Source organism: Pleurodeles waltl, chromosome 3_2, assembly GCF_031143425.1.
Source record: "Pleurodeles waltl isolate 20211129_DDA chromosome 3_2, aPleWal1.hap1.20221129, whole genome shotgun sequence".
Classification (NCBI taxonomy): domain Eukaryota; kingdom Metazoa; phylum Chordata; class Amphibia; order Caudata; family Salamandridae; genus Pleurodeles; species Pleurodeles waltl.
In genome coordinates, this window is record NC_090441.1 from 159,069,629 (window position 1) to 159,088,509 (window position 18,881).

The 18,881-nt window shown below is 45.1% G+C and overlaps 1 protein-coding gene across 4 annotated transcripts in view; it reads left to right on the top strand.

The window, feature by feature from the left end:
* The first annotated feature begins 2,493 nt into the window (after positions 1 to 2,493).
* SMARCAL1 (SNF2 related chromatin remodeling annealing helicase 1) overlaps positions 2,494 to 18,881 on the top strand; it is a 303,996-nt gene continuing 287,608 nt past the window's right edge. The window contains exons 1-2 of one of the 4 annotated variants that reach the window (XM_069227057.1): positions 2,494 to 2,872; positions 4,474 to 5,543. In XM_069227057.1, the coding sequence (XP_069083158.1) occupies positions 4,568 to 5,543 (976 nt within the window). In that variant the 5' untranslated portion in view covers positions 2,494 to 2,872; positions 4,474 to 4,567. Of the gene's footprint in view, positions 4,195 to 4,473; positions 5,544 to 18,881 lie in introns of all 4 variants that reach the window. The other 3 variants (XM_069227058.1, XM_069227055.1, XM_069227056.1) reach the window with 3 other exon arrangements.

Sequence of the window (18,881 nt, forward strand, 5' to 3'; positions counted from 1 at the left end):
CTGGATGAATTGCACTCAATGCTCGTCCTCCACATCTGGCAGGGTGCAGGTGCTCGCCAGATCCCGGAGTCTGGCATAGAAGGCGTCCACTGATTCCTCCAGGAGTTGTCGAGTCTGGCGCAGGAGGAATCTCTCGTAGTCCGGGTTGGTTAATGGCTCAAAATGAGCAGTCGGAGCCTTCTTCAGAGACTGGTACTGGAAAGGTGGTCCTTCCTCATTGACAGATTTGCTGATTTTATGGATGGCCGGCCGTCCCAGATGTAGGAGCATGGGGCGGCGACGATCATTGTCCAGCACGATGGCTGCAAAGTACGTCTCCAATCTGTCGACCCTCTCCTTCCACCTAGCCGCCTGGGCCGATGGAGGGCCGTCAATTAAGAAGGGTTCCAGCGCTGGTACTGCCGACATTGCTCTGGACCAGCACAGTAGGTGCTCTTACCCTGGTATTCGTCGACTGATGTACCTTCACCGGGCGTTGTCGTCACCTTGCGCTGTGGCTTATGTTATGGTCCCTTCGTTTGACTCTTTTCCACAATTTATGTATTTTTTTTTATTATTAGTTTATGGTGTCACGGGTTCTGGGGAGTGGAGTTTCCCCTCTGGAGGATCATTCAGACAGGTGTGTCCCTCGCAGGACAGCCAGGGATAGCAGCAACTGGATTATCCCCGATGGGCTGCAGCCACGGAGAGCGTGTTGCCTTGTGGTAGGGGTAGCAAGAACCTTCTGATGGAGGAACAGAATGGATCCACAGCTCCTTATGGCCGCCAGATGATCACGGCCCGGTTCAGCAACCACCGCAACGTGGTGCGTGTGTGCAAAGCGCGACTGCCCAGCAGACCTCCTCCTGCCGCAGTATGCCGTTCGCCCGACTGCGTGACGGCGTCTGTCCTCGTCACCAAGTTAATGTGTGCCCCAGGACACTAAGAGGGCCAGGTGCGCAGCGCAAAAGAAAACACGGGACACGATGTTTTGGTGCACTTTGAAAACTCCTGCGTAAACCTCACGGCTCTCCTCTTAATTAGTGCGCGCCTTACTTCAGGCATGCACCATGGCACTGCCAAAGGGAGGGGGGTCTGTCCAGGCAGAATCCCCTCTCGAATGGAGCATTCCCGCTCCGACACACCAGAGACTAGCAATTTTTAAAGCCAAAAATGATTTTCATTTAGCTTTCTCCCACCCGAAATTGTCCCCACTTCAATACAAGTCAATGGGGAAAATATATCTTGATTATTTTAATCTCCCCCTTACTGCTTTGCAAATTTTGCCATGTATTGTAAAGGAAGTAGTTTTAAAGGTGTATTCTTTTACGCACTCACATGCTTTTGTGCCTTGGTGTTGAAACACCCAAACCCTTATTAGTAAAAGTGCAAACAAGGCAGTTTTTTCAATTTGTACTAATTGGACTTGGTTATTCACCGAACTGGAAGTACGTTTTGATTTGGCAGTAGTTGTGTACTTCCACAAAAAAGTGCTTGCCCTCCACACAGTTGTGACCATTTTATTTATGCAGTTGCCCGAGGTGTGCTTTCAGGGGCACACACATGCCTTTGTAATGCTATTAAAGGTGTCTTAGCTAAATAGATAACATAGGGCATTTTTTCTGGCAACAGCACAGATGGGAAGAGGGTAGTCGTTAACGTACATGAATTTATAGGTCTACTTTGACAGTGTAACTCATAAGCTAGACCTAATGGCATTGCTAGTGCTTGCAGAATTTTGTGGCAAATTTACCTAAACGTGTAAGGGTAAGTAACAATGCTACAAGACTACTTAGCACACTTCAATCCTTCTTTGTATCAGGCCACGATTACAAAGTGCAGAAGCCAGCAAGTCCAGTATGTTTTTCAAAAGGATTGTTTGGCTCCGAGACGGTAATGGTATGGCCACATTTTTTACTTCGACACTTAAACCGACACTTTGCAACTTTAACATTGGTGCAGCACGTTATTATAGGAGGTTTTTGAACAGCCTGTCATCCAAATTTGCATGAATTGGGGAGGCCGTATTGTTTTCACTTTTTACGGTCACATTTAAACCCAACTAGATCGCTGAAATCAAAGCTTGAAAAACAACTGCTTATTTCTTTTAAGTTTGACTTTATAACGGTTCCGGTCCAATGCAAATCAAAAGTTACTCATTCCGCGCTGAAGCGCCAATAGTATCCAAGTGCGGGGCGATATTTGTATGACGACTAACGCTGGGCCCCATAAGGGACCGTTTTGGTCCGCCTCCCAGCTGGACGTTTCCCCGCGTGCACTGCAGCGTGGGATGTCGTCTGCACACTACACTAGCTGCAAGCAAGGGGGATGGATAACAAGTAGAGAGAAGAAATAACAGGCTACGGGGAATCCAAAACAACCAGAAGCGAGAGAGTGGGCGTCTATGAATAAATAGGGATTGGACAAAAAACACACTCAGAACTCAGACAACGTGCGACTACGTTGAGACGGGCCTCGGAAGTCAACCCTGGCGTCATTTCCGGTTTATGACCCGCCCCTGTCGGGCTGCCGAGTAGAAGAAGATTAAACAGTTCCGGGGGAGGGCGGTACTTTTGAAAAGGTACATCGGGGGCTGGTCCCGCAAGCGGGACGGTGACAGCTCGGAAGTTTCTGGGCCCCCTCTGTTCGGTGGGAACTTTCCAGGGGTGAGCAGTGAAAGAAATGGGGGGCCAGATGCATAAAGCTTAGCGAGAGGACCAGCAGCTGTTTACTTGCACAGTTTTTCAGGGAATACGAAAGCATCCAAACATATGTAGACGTATGATCAGTTCATTTATAGAAAATAAAATATTTTTGAGGGGGCGTTGGGAGTGGGCACCAGCTGACTGTTTTGGCAGTGGTCGAACAGTTCGGTGGGAGTGATGCTGGAGCGGTGAGTGTTTGCAGGGTAACGGATGAAGGTTTTCTTTGACACGCTACAAAATTAGCGATCGAATAGTTTTGTTTGGCGGACAGAGAAGGGAGCAACTGCTCGGGAATAATAAAGGAAATAACACTGTGCAGCCGCAGGCGATAGGCGTGATGCACGTGAATGTAAAAGCACTTTGCAGTAGAGATGTACTCGTTGTTACCGTTTTAGATCTCGAGCTCTAGACCAAAGTTATTCACCACATAAGATCAAGTTTCCTTGTTTAATCAAAGGCACGATCTACTGGCAGGGTTGCAACTGTAAGCAGAAAAAAGTTGAAGAGAAGCTTTTATGATCCAAGCAGTGCCTGTGATGCATCGTCTGAGTAGGCAAGCTGCGGAATGCTGCCTGTGGTGATGCATGGAATGCCATCTTTGTGCTGCTTGAAGCCTGGCATTTAAGTAGTTGTACGCAAGATGAAGCAGGACCACTGGTATTATGCTATTGCGGCCGCTGCATTTTTCGCATGAATGTAGATTTGCCACACAATCCATCACTGCTACATAATCAGCAGATTTTACCAAAGAAAACTAGTTTCAGCTCAAACTTTTCAAAAGGATGTTGAAGCACAGTGGAAGACCCTTTGCAAAGGTTGACTGGCCACCTTTCTGTTGGTTATTACTATATTTGGGACCTTAACTGGTGCTAATAGGGTGTATCTAATGCCCTCACAATGTAAAAATGTCAAACTAATGAAGTAATACTACCACCAAATGTGCTGCGTTACGCCGCATACTTTGCTGCATAACTTTGTCAACCCTGCCCTCATTTTACACCCCGCACATAATTCTAGTGTTCAAGGGCATAAGACGAGTTAAAGCTCGTATTTGAGTGGCTCCACACTCGTCTATGAAGACTGCATTTTGGTTACAAAATGTTAAATAGAACGTGTGGGGATGCAGCAGGCTTCCGGCCACTTTTGGGAGCTAGTTCTAATATAGAAGGATGACTGTCTAGACATTGAGAGAGACTCCATGACCGTGGAAGAATAGTGTGAGGCTACTCATCCTCAAATTAATCAGCAGTTGGTGTTAACATTAGCTGGTGTATAGGGGTTCTTAAGCATTACACTTTTATGTGCAGCTTGCAGGGTAAAGTATTTTGTTCTGGGTGGTGCCCTGATAAGGCAGATTGGGGAAGAACGGACAGTAACCTGTAACCTAAGGGCATAACGTGAAAAAAAAACCTCACCTTCTACCTGAGTGGCCCCATTCTCTTGTATGAAGACCCTTCCCTCCAACTACAACAATCCTAAAGAGAAAAGACCGACTAGGATCTCCAGAACTGTGAGTTTGGCAATGAAACGATGTTACACCTTTGATTGTGTGCCACTTTGTACGTTAAAGCTGGAGAGAATTGCAAGACGGACAATCATGCACATTTAGGACGTCAGTTTCTACCCTTGGTATCTGAAAATCTGTACAGGACGTAGTGTTTCGATATAGTTGTATGTTATCTATAATTATAAGCTGCTGTGTGCTTTACAATGGAAAACTGTGTACGCCTTCAGTAGTTGGGTGAAGCAACAAAGGAACTGAATTCTTTGCATATGTTTTTTTTGGTAGGCTATTTTCCCATGGCCAGATTCATCAGGAGGTCCTGTGATTTCTCTTCACGTGCGTTTGAAACACAGGAGGTGTGTATTATTATCCTAGAAAGATGTCCTCTTGCCTGTCAGAAGAACAAAGGAAGAAAATTGAGGAGAATCGCCAGAAAGCTTTGGCCAGGCGGGCGGAGAGGCTTGCAGCACAGCAGCAAGGAGCACAACCTGCACAGGGAGGCCAGCCAGTCAAGAGTGTTGCTACTATCCAGAACCCTAGCAGAATCCTTCCAGGTCAGGAAATAAAGCTCCAGCAACAACAAAACACAAGACAAACTGGGCATGCTGCTGAGAACGTTCATCCGTTACTGTCAAAACCCAGCAACCAGGTTTCTGTGTCACCAAAGAGTTATAATAATGTAAGGGTTTATCATTCAAATCCGCCTCAGCCTGCCTGTAGCTCAAATGGAGTACAAAAGCAGAAAGATGATGCTGTGGGCTCAAACATAGTGGTGTATAATCATTCGCCTGTGGCACTGGCCACTGTACAGGACTCAAATGAACGTTCAGGTGTGAAACTTGTGAACAATGCACAGAAAACAGGTCTTCCTTCCAGTTCATTGAAAGAGATCAACTACCAAGCAGCACTCAATACTGTTTCTGAGTCTTCTGTTGTGTGTCACAATAAAAGAACACTTGATCAGGCAAACAAGATCAATGGACACTCTGATTCTCACTTGGTTCAGCAGACTGGCAGCGATTCTGGGAAGATGTGGGGCAACTTGGAAATAAAGACAAACGTTGTCAACAGTGATCTAGGACCATCCTACAATAAACTTGAGGGAAGCTGTGTTTCAAAGTTCTATGGTGCTGGACCAGCAGCAAAGCCTCCTGGGTCTGGCATTGCTACGTCTTTTAATGATATTAGGGGCCAGAGGACTGCCACTAGTGGAAACAGGACAAGCCCTATTAAGAAAGTACAAAACCCTGTCAAAGGCAAGTGCCTTATGCATGCCCAAGACCGTTTCCGTGTGGAAGTGGGATTCAACGCAGAGCTCATTGCTTTGTTTAAGAGTATTCCAAGTAGGAACTATGGTAAGTGATATTCTCCTACTCGTCTATGTTTTTGCACTTGCATTGCCCTTTACATTCTATTGACGTTTTGGTGTGTTGTTGCTGTAATATTTGGCTATTGTTGGAGTTATAACATATATTTGTGTGTTGCTCGCAGAAAGAAGGTAAACCACTGCCCCTTTTAATTTTTGGGTCATAAATAGACACATCTTTATCAACGTTATCTTTAGTGATAAAAATGTGTGTTTTGAAAAGATAAAAACATTTTTAAAAGATCGACTATTTAATGTCAAAAACTGCTACAAAAATACACGCGCCTACACCTGAATGTCGTTGTCACCTTAGAAGTCCTTGTTTATGTAGCACAGTGGCTGTTATGTGTTTTCCTAAGAATTGGTGACAACTGTGCATACAGAAAAACGTAGGCTTATGTCAGAGCTGTGAGATACTCTACAGTTCCAAAAGCCTAAGCAATACAACCCTTCTATACCGAGGTACAGTTATTCACAGGAGGATTTTACTCTAGAGTTCTAGGACTTAACCGGCACTGGTAGCAGAGACCTCACATGATAATCTTCAGCACAAGTTCAGAGAGGCGGGGAACCAAGACTAGGATACACTTGTACGTGCCTTCAGGTATGCTTAGGTACAGCGATTCTCCTCAGTTGGTAACTCCTCCCTCTTTCCTGTGACATGATGCAGTATCTGCGATCCATGATGCAGAATAGATCACTCTCAGTCGGTGCAGTGGTATAATGTGCAGAAACCCCAAAGTCATTTATACCCTTACTATCACACTCTCAATGAGTACCCAAGTGACCCAGGTTCTTGCTTAAGTTGTGATCCTCGCTATACTTGTGTAAAAAATTTGTATTTTTCGCAAAAAACAACTGTTTAATCTGTTGAAATTGTGAGATCTCTGAGTGCTCATATATTGCTCCATTCAATTGATGTAACACGCCTGATTTCTTGCAGGTATTCACAAAACCGGTCAGTTGTCAAGTCATAAGGCTTGAGGATTTAATTTCTTTTTTCTCTCTTGTGCTTTTTAGGCCTGGCTTACAGAAAACTTTAACTGTTTAGTCAGCGTCATTTAGTAAAAAAATCATAAGTAAAAAATACATATTATACGTGCCTAGAAACAATTTTGTTTATCCTTCTTCAGCCATTGGTATATTCATTTGCCATTCACATTTTGGTTCCGCCCTCTACACCATACAGTATGGGGGCAATGAGTGCCAGGGATGATGGTCCCATACTTTTGAATGTGTCTATAGTCACTAAGTTAACCTGAGATCAACCACTTTGTAGCTTGGCACGGAGGAGATAGGCTTATTTAGAAGCATTGTATGAAGTATTTTTGCCGTACTAAATCATTAATAAAGTCGAAATATACAACAATAAAAAATCCCAAATCAAATTACAAAAATAAAGTAACATTTAATAAACAACATGACACTAAAATGACAAATATCTAATAAGAGGAACTATAGGTATGATTTAAAAAAAAAAGAAAATAAATTATTTATACTTTCACGTATACATCAATGTAAATTCAAGCTAGCGACAGTTACAACACCATTAGTTACATACATGCAGTACATTGAATCTTTGTAAACAGTCTCACATAGTAAACCATGCCCATTCCACGGGACCAATGATGACAGCGTATTACAGTAGCAACATCCAATCGGTAGCCCTGGCTTTGCGGATTAATAGTGCGTGCTGCAAATTCGTGTTAATCGTAAACTTGCTACCTGCCACGTTGAAAATGGTCAATTCATGTGACTTATGCATTTCACTATTTCTCATCTATTCTCCCTCTGTTTCACCCGTCTCCTTTCCAATTAAGTACCTATGATAAGGTTCCCAGTATTTTTTGGGCCGGTGTTTTGGGGGAATTAATTCATTGTATGTGTCTGTCTGTGTGTTGCAGTATAACATATCTGCGTGCCATTCTTTTAGGGTCGGTAGGGGGCCACAGTCCCATCTCGTAGCTATCCTTCGTTTTGCCAGCAGCATACTCATTGAGACCAGACGTCGGCTTTCCTTCGCCACTTCTCTGTCGTATCCTAGGAGGGCCAGGAGTGGTGTGCGCTCCAGCAGACCACCCACAATGACCTCCAACTCAGTAAACTCGCTCCCCCAAAAGCATTGTATGCCCAATGGAAACCCATGCCATGTGTAAAAAGCCTGCTTTGACCTCTCCACATCTGGGGCAATCTGCTGTATCACGTAGCCCATATCTGAATATTCTAAGGGTTGTGTAGTATGTCCCGTTAATGTATTTGAAGTCAATCAGCCGGTACCTTCCGTTTAGTGATATGTTTCGTGTCGCTGCACAACTGCATCACCACTGTGTGTCCGTGAACTGTGTCCCTGTATCTCTTTGCCATTCCACTCTGGCTTTTGTTAATCCCGTTCCTCGTGCCTCCTGTGCATATGCGTATAATCTGGTCACTAGCTTGCGGGGCTGGGTATCTGTAATGATCATGGAAAGTGCTTGCATTTCAGGTGGTTCTTGTCCCCCAGTAGTGTACGCATGGTGTGACGTGCCCTGTAGTACTGATATTGCATGAGTGGGGTTGTTTCCTGTATCTGTTACATGATTGTTGCCCAAGTACGCATTACCCCTTCACTAAGAAAAATCTCCCATCGTCTTAATGTCTAGTTTACAGAAGGTTGCAACTGCACTCTTGTCTCTCCACAACGGGAACCACGTGCACCATTCAACCAGTATATGAGGAGAGTATAATTGGGGTATCGCTTGTCTAGCCATGAGGCTGTGCCAGGCGTGGGTGGTGGTATTTAGAGAGTCAAATGTTCAATGTCTGCGGACCGGGGGCTGAAACAACGAACTTGGCAGAATGTGTGGCGCTGACATATCTCGTTCTAGTGTCAAATAGGGCGTCTTAGGGGGTCGGTGCATCCAATGATGTGCAGATGTTGATTGTGCTACTCTGTAATATGTCTCGGAAGCAGGATTGGGGTATTCTGGAAAAGGAACAAAAACCGTGGTAATATCACCATCTTCATCAGGGCTATGCGTCTCACCAATGACAGTGGTAGGCCAATACACCTCTCCACATTTTCTGTCTGCTTTTGTATTTCTTTTCCGTAATTGTCACTCATGACTATCTAGGGGTCTGTGTGTATTTGAATGCCTAGTTAGCGCACTGAGTCCATTTCCCATTTGAGAGGGAAATCCGTGACTATTGGAGTCGTGGTTTGTGTAAGGGGGAATGCTATGGATTTATCCCAGTTAATCCGCAAGCCGGAAAGAGTGCAGAATTTTGTCACCTCCTGGAGTGCAGGTGAGAGGTTATACCTGGGGTTTCGTATATACAGCAAAGTATCATCCACATAGACAGAGATAATCAGGTAATATCCTGAGAATCGGATGTCCCTGTGTCCATGGTATTCACGCAGTGCTGACGTCAGTGGCTCCGCGACCAATGCATACAACAGGGACGATGGTAGGCATCTCTGCCTGGTACCTCTGTGATGGGTGTGACCTCTGAGATAGATCCATTCATTCTAACTCTGGCTATGGCTGCTGTGTAAAGGGTTTGCACTAGTTGTATAAAAATGTCTGCCACTCCTATGCGGCGCAGCACTGCCAACATTAAATTCCATTTCACTTCATAAAATGCCTTTTCGGCATCAAGAAAAGCTGCTATCGCACTCACCTCTGGGTCTGGTTGTTGTATAGCACCAAATACTGTATGCAAATTTTCCATTAGGCTGTGACCGGGGATAAATCCCGTTTGTTCTGACTTTACCACTTTCAGTAGCAATGTCACCAGCCTATCTGCCAGGATTGTAGAATACATTTTAGTGTCCGTGTTGATCAGAGATATTGGCCTATATGAGGAGAATTGTGTAGGGGATTTGCCAGGTTTGAGTAATGTAATAATTAGTGCTTCTCTCATAGAGGGTGGCATTTTCTTGGCACCCGCCATTTCCTCATACAATGTCGACAAATGTGGGACCAATAAGTCTTGATATGTCTTATAAAAATATTCTGTGAGCCCATCTGGACCTGGGGCATTTCCTTCGGCCATATTTTTGAGGGCATTACGTACTTCTGTCGGTTGTAGCAGTGCCATTAAATATTCTCTGTCTGTATCAGTCAACCATTGCATATTGATCTGTGTCAGATAATCTGTGATTGCGTCTTTGTCTGGGGTTATTTTAGTGGTGTACAGCATTGCATAATATTTGCAAAAGTGGTTGACTGTCTTGACTGGGTCTTTGATAATATTACCGTCTTCATCCTGTATCTCAAGAATTGTGTCCCTCTCTCTGTTGGGGCGCAGCATACCTGCCAGTGTCGCACCAGGTCGTTCCTCCTCCCCATAAATTTGTGCCGACGAATACTTCCCATGCGCTGGACCTCTGTTTTGAGCTATATCGTTGAATTCTATTAGCTTCTCATGAGTTTGACCCAGTAATTACTTGTCTTCTGTTGCCAAGTGTTCCCTCTCCAGCTGTGCTATCTCCTGCTCTAGCAGGGCCAATTGGCTGCGTAGTGATTTAGAACCCCTGACTGCTTAGCTATTGCGATCCGACGGATATACACTTTGAACGCATCCCACACTGTGCCAACATTAGGAACTGAGCCTATGTTTACTTGGAAGTATTCTTTAATCGCTTTGGCTAGGCCATCTCAAAATGCTGCATCCAATAAAGAATATGGGGGAAAATGCCACATGAGTGGGACGACCCGTCGCGATCCCACTTCAACTAAGAGGGAGACTGGTGAGTGATCCATGTATGTTTTGGGCCATGGGTCCTGCGTATGTATTCTGGGGTCTAGGCTGCTTGACACCAACCCCAGGTCTATGCGCATATGTAAATCGTGCACTGCCAAGTAGTGTGTGTATCCCCCCCATCAGGGTGTCGGTGTCTCCAAATGTTTACTAACCCGATATCTAATGCAATGGCGGTCAACGTTCTCGCCGCCGGTCCCCTGTGTGTGCATCCTGATCGAGCTATTGCCGGGTCTTGTGTGCAATTAAAATCACCACCACATACTTGTGACAGATTCCCCCATGCAGCAGCTTTCGTGGCTAAGCCTAGGTAAAACTGGGGGTTGTCATAGTTGGGACCGTAGAGCTCAACCAGTAGGAAAGTGAGATCACATTTGCTGCAGCGTACCATGATGTATCTGCCGTGTGGATCAGTCTGGAGTTCTGCAAGTGTATGTTAGATTGTTTAGCTGCCCATAACATTACTCCCAGGGCGTGTGAAGTGAACCCAGCTGTCAAAATCTGACCTCTTCATCCCTTAAAGATGAGGACCTTACTATCGGGCTAAATGTGTCTCCTGTAGTATTGTTAGATCCAGTCAGTGTCTTTGAAGGTAGGCTACTACCGCCCTCACTTTTCTGGTGTCATTCAGCCATCTGACATTCCATGTTAGCAGCCTCACATTGTTGGCACTCACCTGATTGGTGATCTCCACTGCTTGATCAGTCATGTTATGCATGATGTACAGTGTTCTATCATCGTTTCGTTTCCAGTATGAGTCTGCAACTGTCGCATTTCTCCAACAAAAACCCCTTTAGTAACTTAACAGACATGTCCCTACCCCCACCCACAACAGGCAGCTCCCGAATTTGCCCGTCTCCATGCGTGTGTCCTCCCCCTCCTACCCAAAATCCATTTCTGTAATCACCCCTTGTGGAATACACGTTGCGTTGGATGTTGTCCGACCTCCCCTTTATCAATGTCCAGTCAGCCAACTTCAGATTTAGGGGCTGATTCTAACCCCGGCGGTCTTCGACCGCCGGGGCGAGGGTCGGCGGGAGCACCGCCGACAGGCCGGCGGTGCCCCGCAGGGCATTCTGACCGCGGCGCTTTGGCCGCGGTCAGAAAGGGTAAACCGGCGGTCTCCCGCCGGTTTACCGCTGCCCTCAGAATCCCCCATGGCGGCGCAGCTTGCTGCGCCGCCATGGGGGATTCTGACCCCCCCTACCGCCATCCTGTTCATGGCGGGAAAGCCGCCATGAACAGGATGGCGGTAGGGGGGGTCGCGGGGCCCCTGGCATGGGCACGGCAGGGGCCCCCGTAAGAGGGCCCGCAAGGTATTTCAGTGTCTGCCTTGCAGACACTGAAATACGCGACGGGTGCTACTGCACCCGTCGCACCTTCCCACTCCGCCGGCTCGATTACGAGCCGGCATCCTCGTGGGAAGGGAGTTTTTCCCTGGGCTGGCGGGCGGTCTTTTGGAGACCGCCCGCCAGCCCAGGGAAAAACTCATAATACCCTCCGCGGTCTTCTGACCGCGGAGCGGTATTATGGGGGCGGAATTCTGGCGGGCGGCCTCCGCCGCCCGCCAGAATTAGAATTCTAATTCTAATTAGAATTAGAATCACCCCCTTAGTGTGCCTATTAGTGTGCAGAATTTACCTCCCCCCTTAACTACGGGGCCTGTACGTCTGCCGCTCAGCTACCCCCGCACCGGCGCTGCCGAATGAGTCTACCTGGCAATAGTTGGAGACCCATGTACCTATGATGTCTGCTGCATTTCGAGTTAACCTGTACTCTTTATCTTTTGGGCTCCCCAGTATTTACAACTGTTTGCACAATGTCAGTTTTTTCCGTCCCTGCTAGAGGGAGACATGGCGGGCTTATCATGTTGCCCTCCTTTGGTGCGCCTGCGTTTCAAAAACTGCGATAGTAGGTTGTGGTCCGTGAAGAGCATTGGTTTAATGTCTACTACTACCCGTACCTTGGCTGGATATAACATATGGTAGTCCATTTGTAATTCCCGCAATTGGCGCTTTACCAGGTTAAATTGGCGCCCCTCATCCTAGACCTGCTGCGTGAAATCAGGATAGAGAGAAATGTCCATTCCTTCATGTTGTAGTGTCTTTAGTTCTCTCGCTTGTCGCAGAGCAGTATTTCTGTCCCTCTAGTTTAACAATTTGGCTATCACTGGTCTAGACGGTGTCCCCGGGGGAGGACGTGCCGCCAGCGATCGGTATGCTCTCTCCTCCACAAACATATCTGAGAATGTTTGGCGACCCAGCAATTAAATAAGCAGTTGTTCAATATATTTCTCCACGTTGTCAATGTAAGTGGATTCGCCTATGCCCACTTTACGTACATTGTTCCATCGGGAGTGGGCTTCGAAATCTTCAACTTTCATCTGTAAAGCCGCCAGCATCTTGTCCATGTTGGATTGGGTGGTTGTCATGGTCGTGCGCTCATCTTCCATGTTCGATATGTGTCGCTGCGCCATGTCGAGTCACTCTGCTTGTTTGTCAAGTCTTTCGGACATTCTATCCATCCTGAAGGACAGTGAGTCAATTTTTCCACCTATTGTGGACAAGCTTTTCTGCATAGCTGCTAGTATCTGCTTCAGTTCTGGCTCACATTCAGCGTTTGGGGAGCCCGCGCTGGGTCCCGGGGCGTCCATTTGCTCCTCATGTGTTTTATTGGCTTTTCGTTGATCGAACTGGAGCCTGGGTTGTTTTTTGTCACTTTTGCCCATGATGGCAGCAAGGCAGGCGGACCCGGTGTTTCTGCAACTCCGCCACCGTCCGGGTGAAAGAGGGCAATTATCAATGCATTGCTGTGTGGACCCGGCCCACGTTTCCCCACACCGGCAAGCAACAGCTGCAGCGCCCGCAGCTGCTCTCGGTTTTCGTACACTCGTCACAGGACACTCCACGCCCTGTCTGCTTTTTCGCCGTCTCCGCAGGAGCACGCTCAGCCACACCTAGGCTGCAGTGAGCGGGGCCCTCCTCGCGCTCCTACAGGCAGCCACTGTCTTTCCCCAAGGGTGGTGTGCTAGCCCAATCTCAATGGGCCCCCTGCTGTCCAGGCCCCAGTCTTCCCACCTGTCCGGGTAGCCTCGTGCACCTCCTGGATGCCTCCCGGTCTCTCTCGCGTCCGGCGTGACCAGGACTCGTGTTCGCTAGGCCACTGTCCGTGCCCCGGCGCTTCTATATCTCAGGCTCTACAGGTCACAGGATCACCAAAGATGCATCGATCCACTCCTAATGTGCCGAGGTCTCCGGGAGTGCACATCTTGGGGGGCTATGGTGTTACAGGCTGCAGGATCATGTTCGGATTGATGGTGACTGGCGGAGCTCGTTTATTATGCGGCCATCTTGTTTTCGGGAAGGCTCCCCACCCTCCCCCCCAGATATGAATTTTTAATGTTTAGCTAGAAATAGATTAACTAGAATTAGCACCAAAAGCACAGTGTCCATGGTCACAGTAAAAAAGGATCTAGGCGCAAGTTGACGCTGACCATGATTAAGCGCATGTCGAATAAAGTAACCAGGTCCGTCCTGGTGAAAGATTTTATCTTCTGACTTTAATCCACCACAGGAGTACACTTCTAAAGCCCCAGAGACCTCAGGGAGGCACCTAGAGACTCACAGGGTGGCTGGTAGAGGCCCAGGAATGTGGGATTCCTATAGCCAAACGGCCAGGACATATTGCTTGAGGTCAAGGACAACAAGATTTCATGTTTACTTTGTCCTTAGGAAAAGTAGGCCCAACCCCCTGCAGCACAAACCCTTCAGCTTCCAGTTTACAGTACCACATTATGGAGCAGGGAAGGGAATTGTGTAGTTTAGGTAATATTTGTGTCCATATGTTAATGCTTTTCGAACCTGTATTTATGGTTCATTAACACACATCCTTTATTACTAGGGTCAGTGCTATAAATAAATGTAAGCTTTGACTGCCCTACCGACAGTGGGTGCAGTAAAAGCAAAATGTGTACAGACATTTGCAAAGTTTAGCAATATGAGACTATGTATAATGCTCCTAGAATGCTCTATGATTGAATGCAAATATATGCAGAAGCTTGAAAGCAAGATTGATGATTCTTTGCTTTTACAGAAAATGCAACTAGAAAAAATATATTTGGTTAACTACTGTGAAATTATAGTTACCATTTCTTTGAAGCATCATTTAGTATAAAATAGTGATGCATGCCAGTAGTTAAAAATATAATGGACATTCAGTGTAATCAGTTTCAACAAAACTATGGGAAACATGAAAATAAACAAGCATTGGCAAAGCCAATAGGTCCAATATTGGTGGTCAGCCTTTTTGTTTTGTCAATGTGTGTCTTGTTTTGACATGGCTTTTGTAAAACTTTGTTGTGAAAGCTGCCAGGCCCTCACCAATGTAACATATATTGACAAAAAGCAAAAATATTTTTGGCCTCAAAAAGCACTCATGAACACAGTAGTTCCTAGCACTGAACAAAATTACTTTGCATGCTGATATACTCCATGTGAATGAACAGATTGCTGTCACTCAGAGTGGAGCCAACCCACAGGTGAATAGAGAGTGGGATAGAATTTAAAAAAAAAAAAAAAAGGCTCTTGATTAATGCCAGAGCTAATTAGGGGCCCAATTCTTAAAGAAAGTCACAAACATGCACCCTTGGTATATGTATTTTTATTAATACATATTAACATATTCATGAACTTACAAGAATTTACAGAAGTAGACCAGGAACTCATACTCCTAGAATGTATTCATGAACTATATTTTAGCCAGAGCAAATATGCATGTGGAGATTTTTTTTGTGAAAATCTGTTCAGCGTTTACAAGTTCACTTTCCCTCCAACCACTTTTTCCCAATCATGGAAGAAGCTTTACTTCTGCTCTTGTCAAGAGTACATTTTCAAACATGCATGTTAGTAGGTTTGCACAGACTCAAAATGGCATTCCAGTCTTGGAACTATTGCTTAACGCTACCTTCAGCCCCAGTATGTAGATCTGCAGATAGGTGACAAAATGGGGAAATTGCTAGTCTTCAGGCTCGACTATAGTGTGAGCCTTGGCATAACCAGTGAGGCTATTTCAGAGCTCTGATATAATGAGATTGCTGCTATAATTTGTCGCCGTACTACATGGCACCAAATAGGACAAGTAGAATTTTTTACAGGACAAAGAAGAGTTATGAAGCAACCTGCCCCATGGACAAGTTGATATTTTATTAAATTCCACACCCCTGAGAGGCCATAAGGAGTAGTCCATTTTGTCTTGGGTAGAAGAGGGAGAGCAGGTATTAATCTTCTAGGTTCTTCTCAGGTCCCAGACAGCGGGTTCAGTGCTCTTTTGATATTCCGCAGGTCCAGAAGTGTTCTATTGTGGGTGCTTGGAGATGACACATTTATGCCTCTGCTTGTGGGTAGAAGTGTCCCCTGGAGAGCTCTCTAAACAACTAGGTAAAGGTTACCAGCACTAACTATAACCACTTGGCCATTTTCAAGATGGCTGAAGTCTTCGCCAACGCTAAACTTGCTGGGGGAGCATGTGTAAACTTAGTGTCCACCCACATATAACACCAAAGTCCAGTCTGATGCAGTCCCTGTACCCACAACAACCTCAAAGACAGAAGTCTGCTAGAACGAAACTGAGTTGGCCTACACCAGACTTGTTTTTGCCTCTGACCTTCACCCTTCGAAGTGCATCACAAATGTTTTTACCAGCAGACCTGTCCTCCAGGCTTGGGCACCTTAATATCAAAAGGCTCACTGTGATCGTGATCGGACTGGCTCGGGGGACAAAACAAGGGCCCAGTGTCAGCTAAAGTTTTTGTGTTATAGGTACAACCCCTTTGAAGTGTGCCCCAAATGTCATATGGAAAGACCCAGTAGACCTGTCAAGCAGGATGACACATTCAAGCAGGACTTGACAATTTAATGTAAAAAAGGATCCTCCCACCCCCACTTGCATATTCTGTTAAGTTTGAATGGGCCACCTTTGTCCATTCACATCAGCCTATTGTTTGCCTCTGGGAGTAAATTTGCACCTCATCCATGTGTTTTCAAATGCTAATTACTGGCTGGCTGAAGTGAGAGAAAAATGCAGATTTAGCTTCCAGGGACTTCAAGCAGGGCAAAGGTAACTTTGTAAAAGTTTATTTTCTGTAATATTTAGAAAAAATCCGAATTTACAGTTACATTGGATTTTTTATATCTACTAAAATAGTTGGTCAATTGTTTTTCTAGCTTGTCACATTTCTGAGATACGGTATAAGTATTTAATATTGCCTCCTAGTGTTTCGCTATGGAACAGCTATTCTTGGTACAGTGATAATAGCTTTGAGATGCTAATTGCTGTAAGGACATGTTTAACATTAAACCTTTATTTGTCCTACTTTTAAATACCATGTACACTGTGTTATGGTAATAAAGCCTTCTTTTGGGTGGTTTATAAATATTTAAGATGAAGGTTTAGGCCTCTCAAAAGTGGTTATTTTGACACATTGAATTTTCAATTAAAACCTCTTCACTGCCAGGTTACTGGTGGCAGCGCTGTAGTCATGTTTACATTATCACTGTAGTGGGCAGTCCACTTGAGACATTTAACTTACAGATTTTGGGCACACCGATGTACCATATACCAGAGACTTATAAATAAGTCCGCAGTATATTAATTTTGCCATTTTGAAAGGAGGAGCAGATCTACGGGTTAGCGGGGATAAAGTCCACAGAGTTCTTTAGTTTGCAAATATAGGGTTCAGCAGAAATGCAAAATATCTGTGTTGACCCTACAGAAAGGACACATTTCCAACACTTTCTTTATCCTGTTTTGTCAGTCTTCTGTGCTTATACTCTGTCTATTATGTCTTTATGTTGAAGTAATTTATAGACAAATATACATTTGCTTTATGCAAACACCACAGTGCACCCCAGTATACCTTTAATATTGGGTGCCTTCATTATGATTAAAATTGTAAGAAGCAGGTGCTTTATGGGAATAAAATGTCAGTGCACTCTGATGTGCATCGTCACGATTCAGCCCTCGTAGTTAGGCCACAAAGGGACCTATACTGCTACCCTGCTGTTGTTATTTTTAATTTGGTTATCTTCATCCTCTTGGTCGGCATCTTTTAAGACAGTGCATAATACATAACATGTATAGAGGCCTACTTAAATGTTCAGTTTTTGCTAAGCATGTAGAATAATAAACACACGCACAATGTACAGAACACATGCTCTTTCTGTTCATATCCCCAACCTCTTTCAGGGAGCTCCTTACCCTAGATATTCTTGTTCAGTGGGCTATTTATTAAATGGTGGGCACTATAGGGTGCAGATCATTATACAATTTAAACGCCATTAGACAGACTCATCATACAACAGAATTCCATTTCATTGTGTAGCATCCATTCCCTAACAGTTATTTGGTAAACATTCCAGTTAATCTGAAACAGTGTGCCCACAGGGCTCCCATAGGGCAGTTGGAAGGTTAATTCCTAAATAACAGATGTTATCAGTAGACAATTTATAACCATTGACCAATAAATACTTCTTCATTGCGACCTACTTAGTTATTGGATTCAGCTAGATTTTTATAGTATTTATCTGTGAATGCTTTTTACGTTCACCACTTGTAACACAAGCGTTATCCTTTGACTAAATGTTATTACATTATTCCTTGAAGAAGAGATACATTTGAGGTTAAATCTGCTAGTGCAGCTTTTTCAGTAGAGCGGCCCTACTCACAGATTCAATGTTGCTGTAATTCTGTTTCATATTGATTTTATTTCTAGGACAAACGGACAGTGCACACAAACTCACTCACCTGTTACAGAACACTGGCCGAAACAAAAAGCCAGCCCTGTTTTGACAATATTTTTTTGTGTTTTAAGGCATTTTTCTTACTCAGTATCTTTTTATAGTCACACTTTATTATATTATTGACTCGACTTGATGTTCAAGAAAACTCATTTTGTCCAGTGGAATTGCCTCCCCTAGGGGGACTCCCTTCTTTCTCTTACTGTCATCTCATTAAGGTCTTATCACTGGTGGGGAAAGTAGGGAGTACTCAATCTTGCAGCCATCACTCAACAGAGAGCTTTAGAAGATGCAGTGCAGAAGTGGGACTTCATGCCACCCTTAGCTCTTGGTGTTAACTGCTTTTGTGCTTCAGGTTGCACCTCAAGCACTCTTATCCTTTTATCTTTCTCTCTCTTACCGTCTTTTTCTCACTTTCTTAGTCCCCCTCATTGCCTTTCTCTCTTTCACCCTTACCTTTTTCTTTGCTGCTCTCCTTTAGTGACACTCCTGCCTTGCGCTGGTTGTGACCTGCTGGAACCTCATTGGGTACCTACTCAGCATTGTACCACCACTAGTGCCCCCGTCTCATTGGTAGGAGAGGGTGTTTTACTGTACAACTGCAAAACCTCTCATTCAGTCCCAGTAAGTGATACCCACGCTGTCACTCAGAGTGCCAAGGCTACAACGACAAGACTTAATATTGAGATATTGCTCATGGCCCAGAGGATACTTCTTTTGCTGACTTTTGCCCCATCTCTTCCTCTGTCGGTGCCAGACCTCACTGTGATTAGATCTTTGGTCAGTGAAGCTGG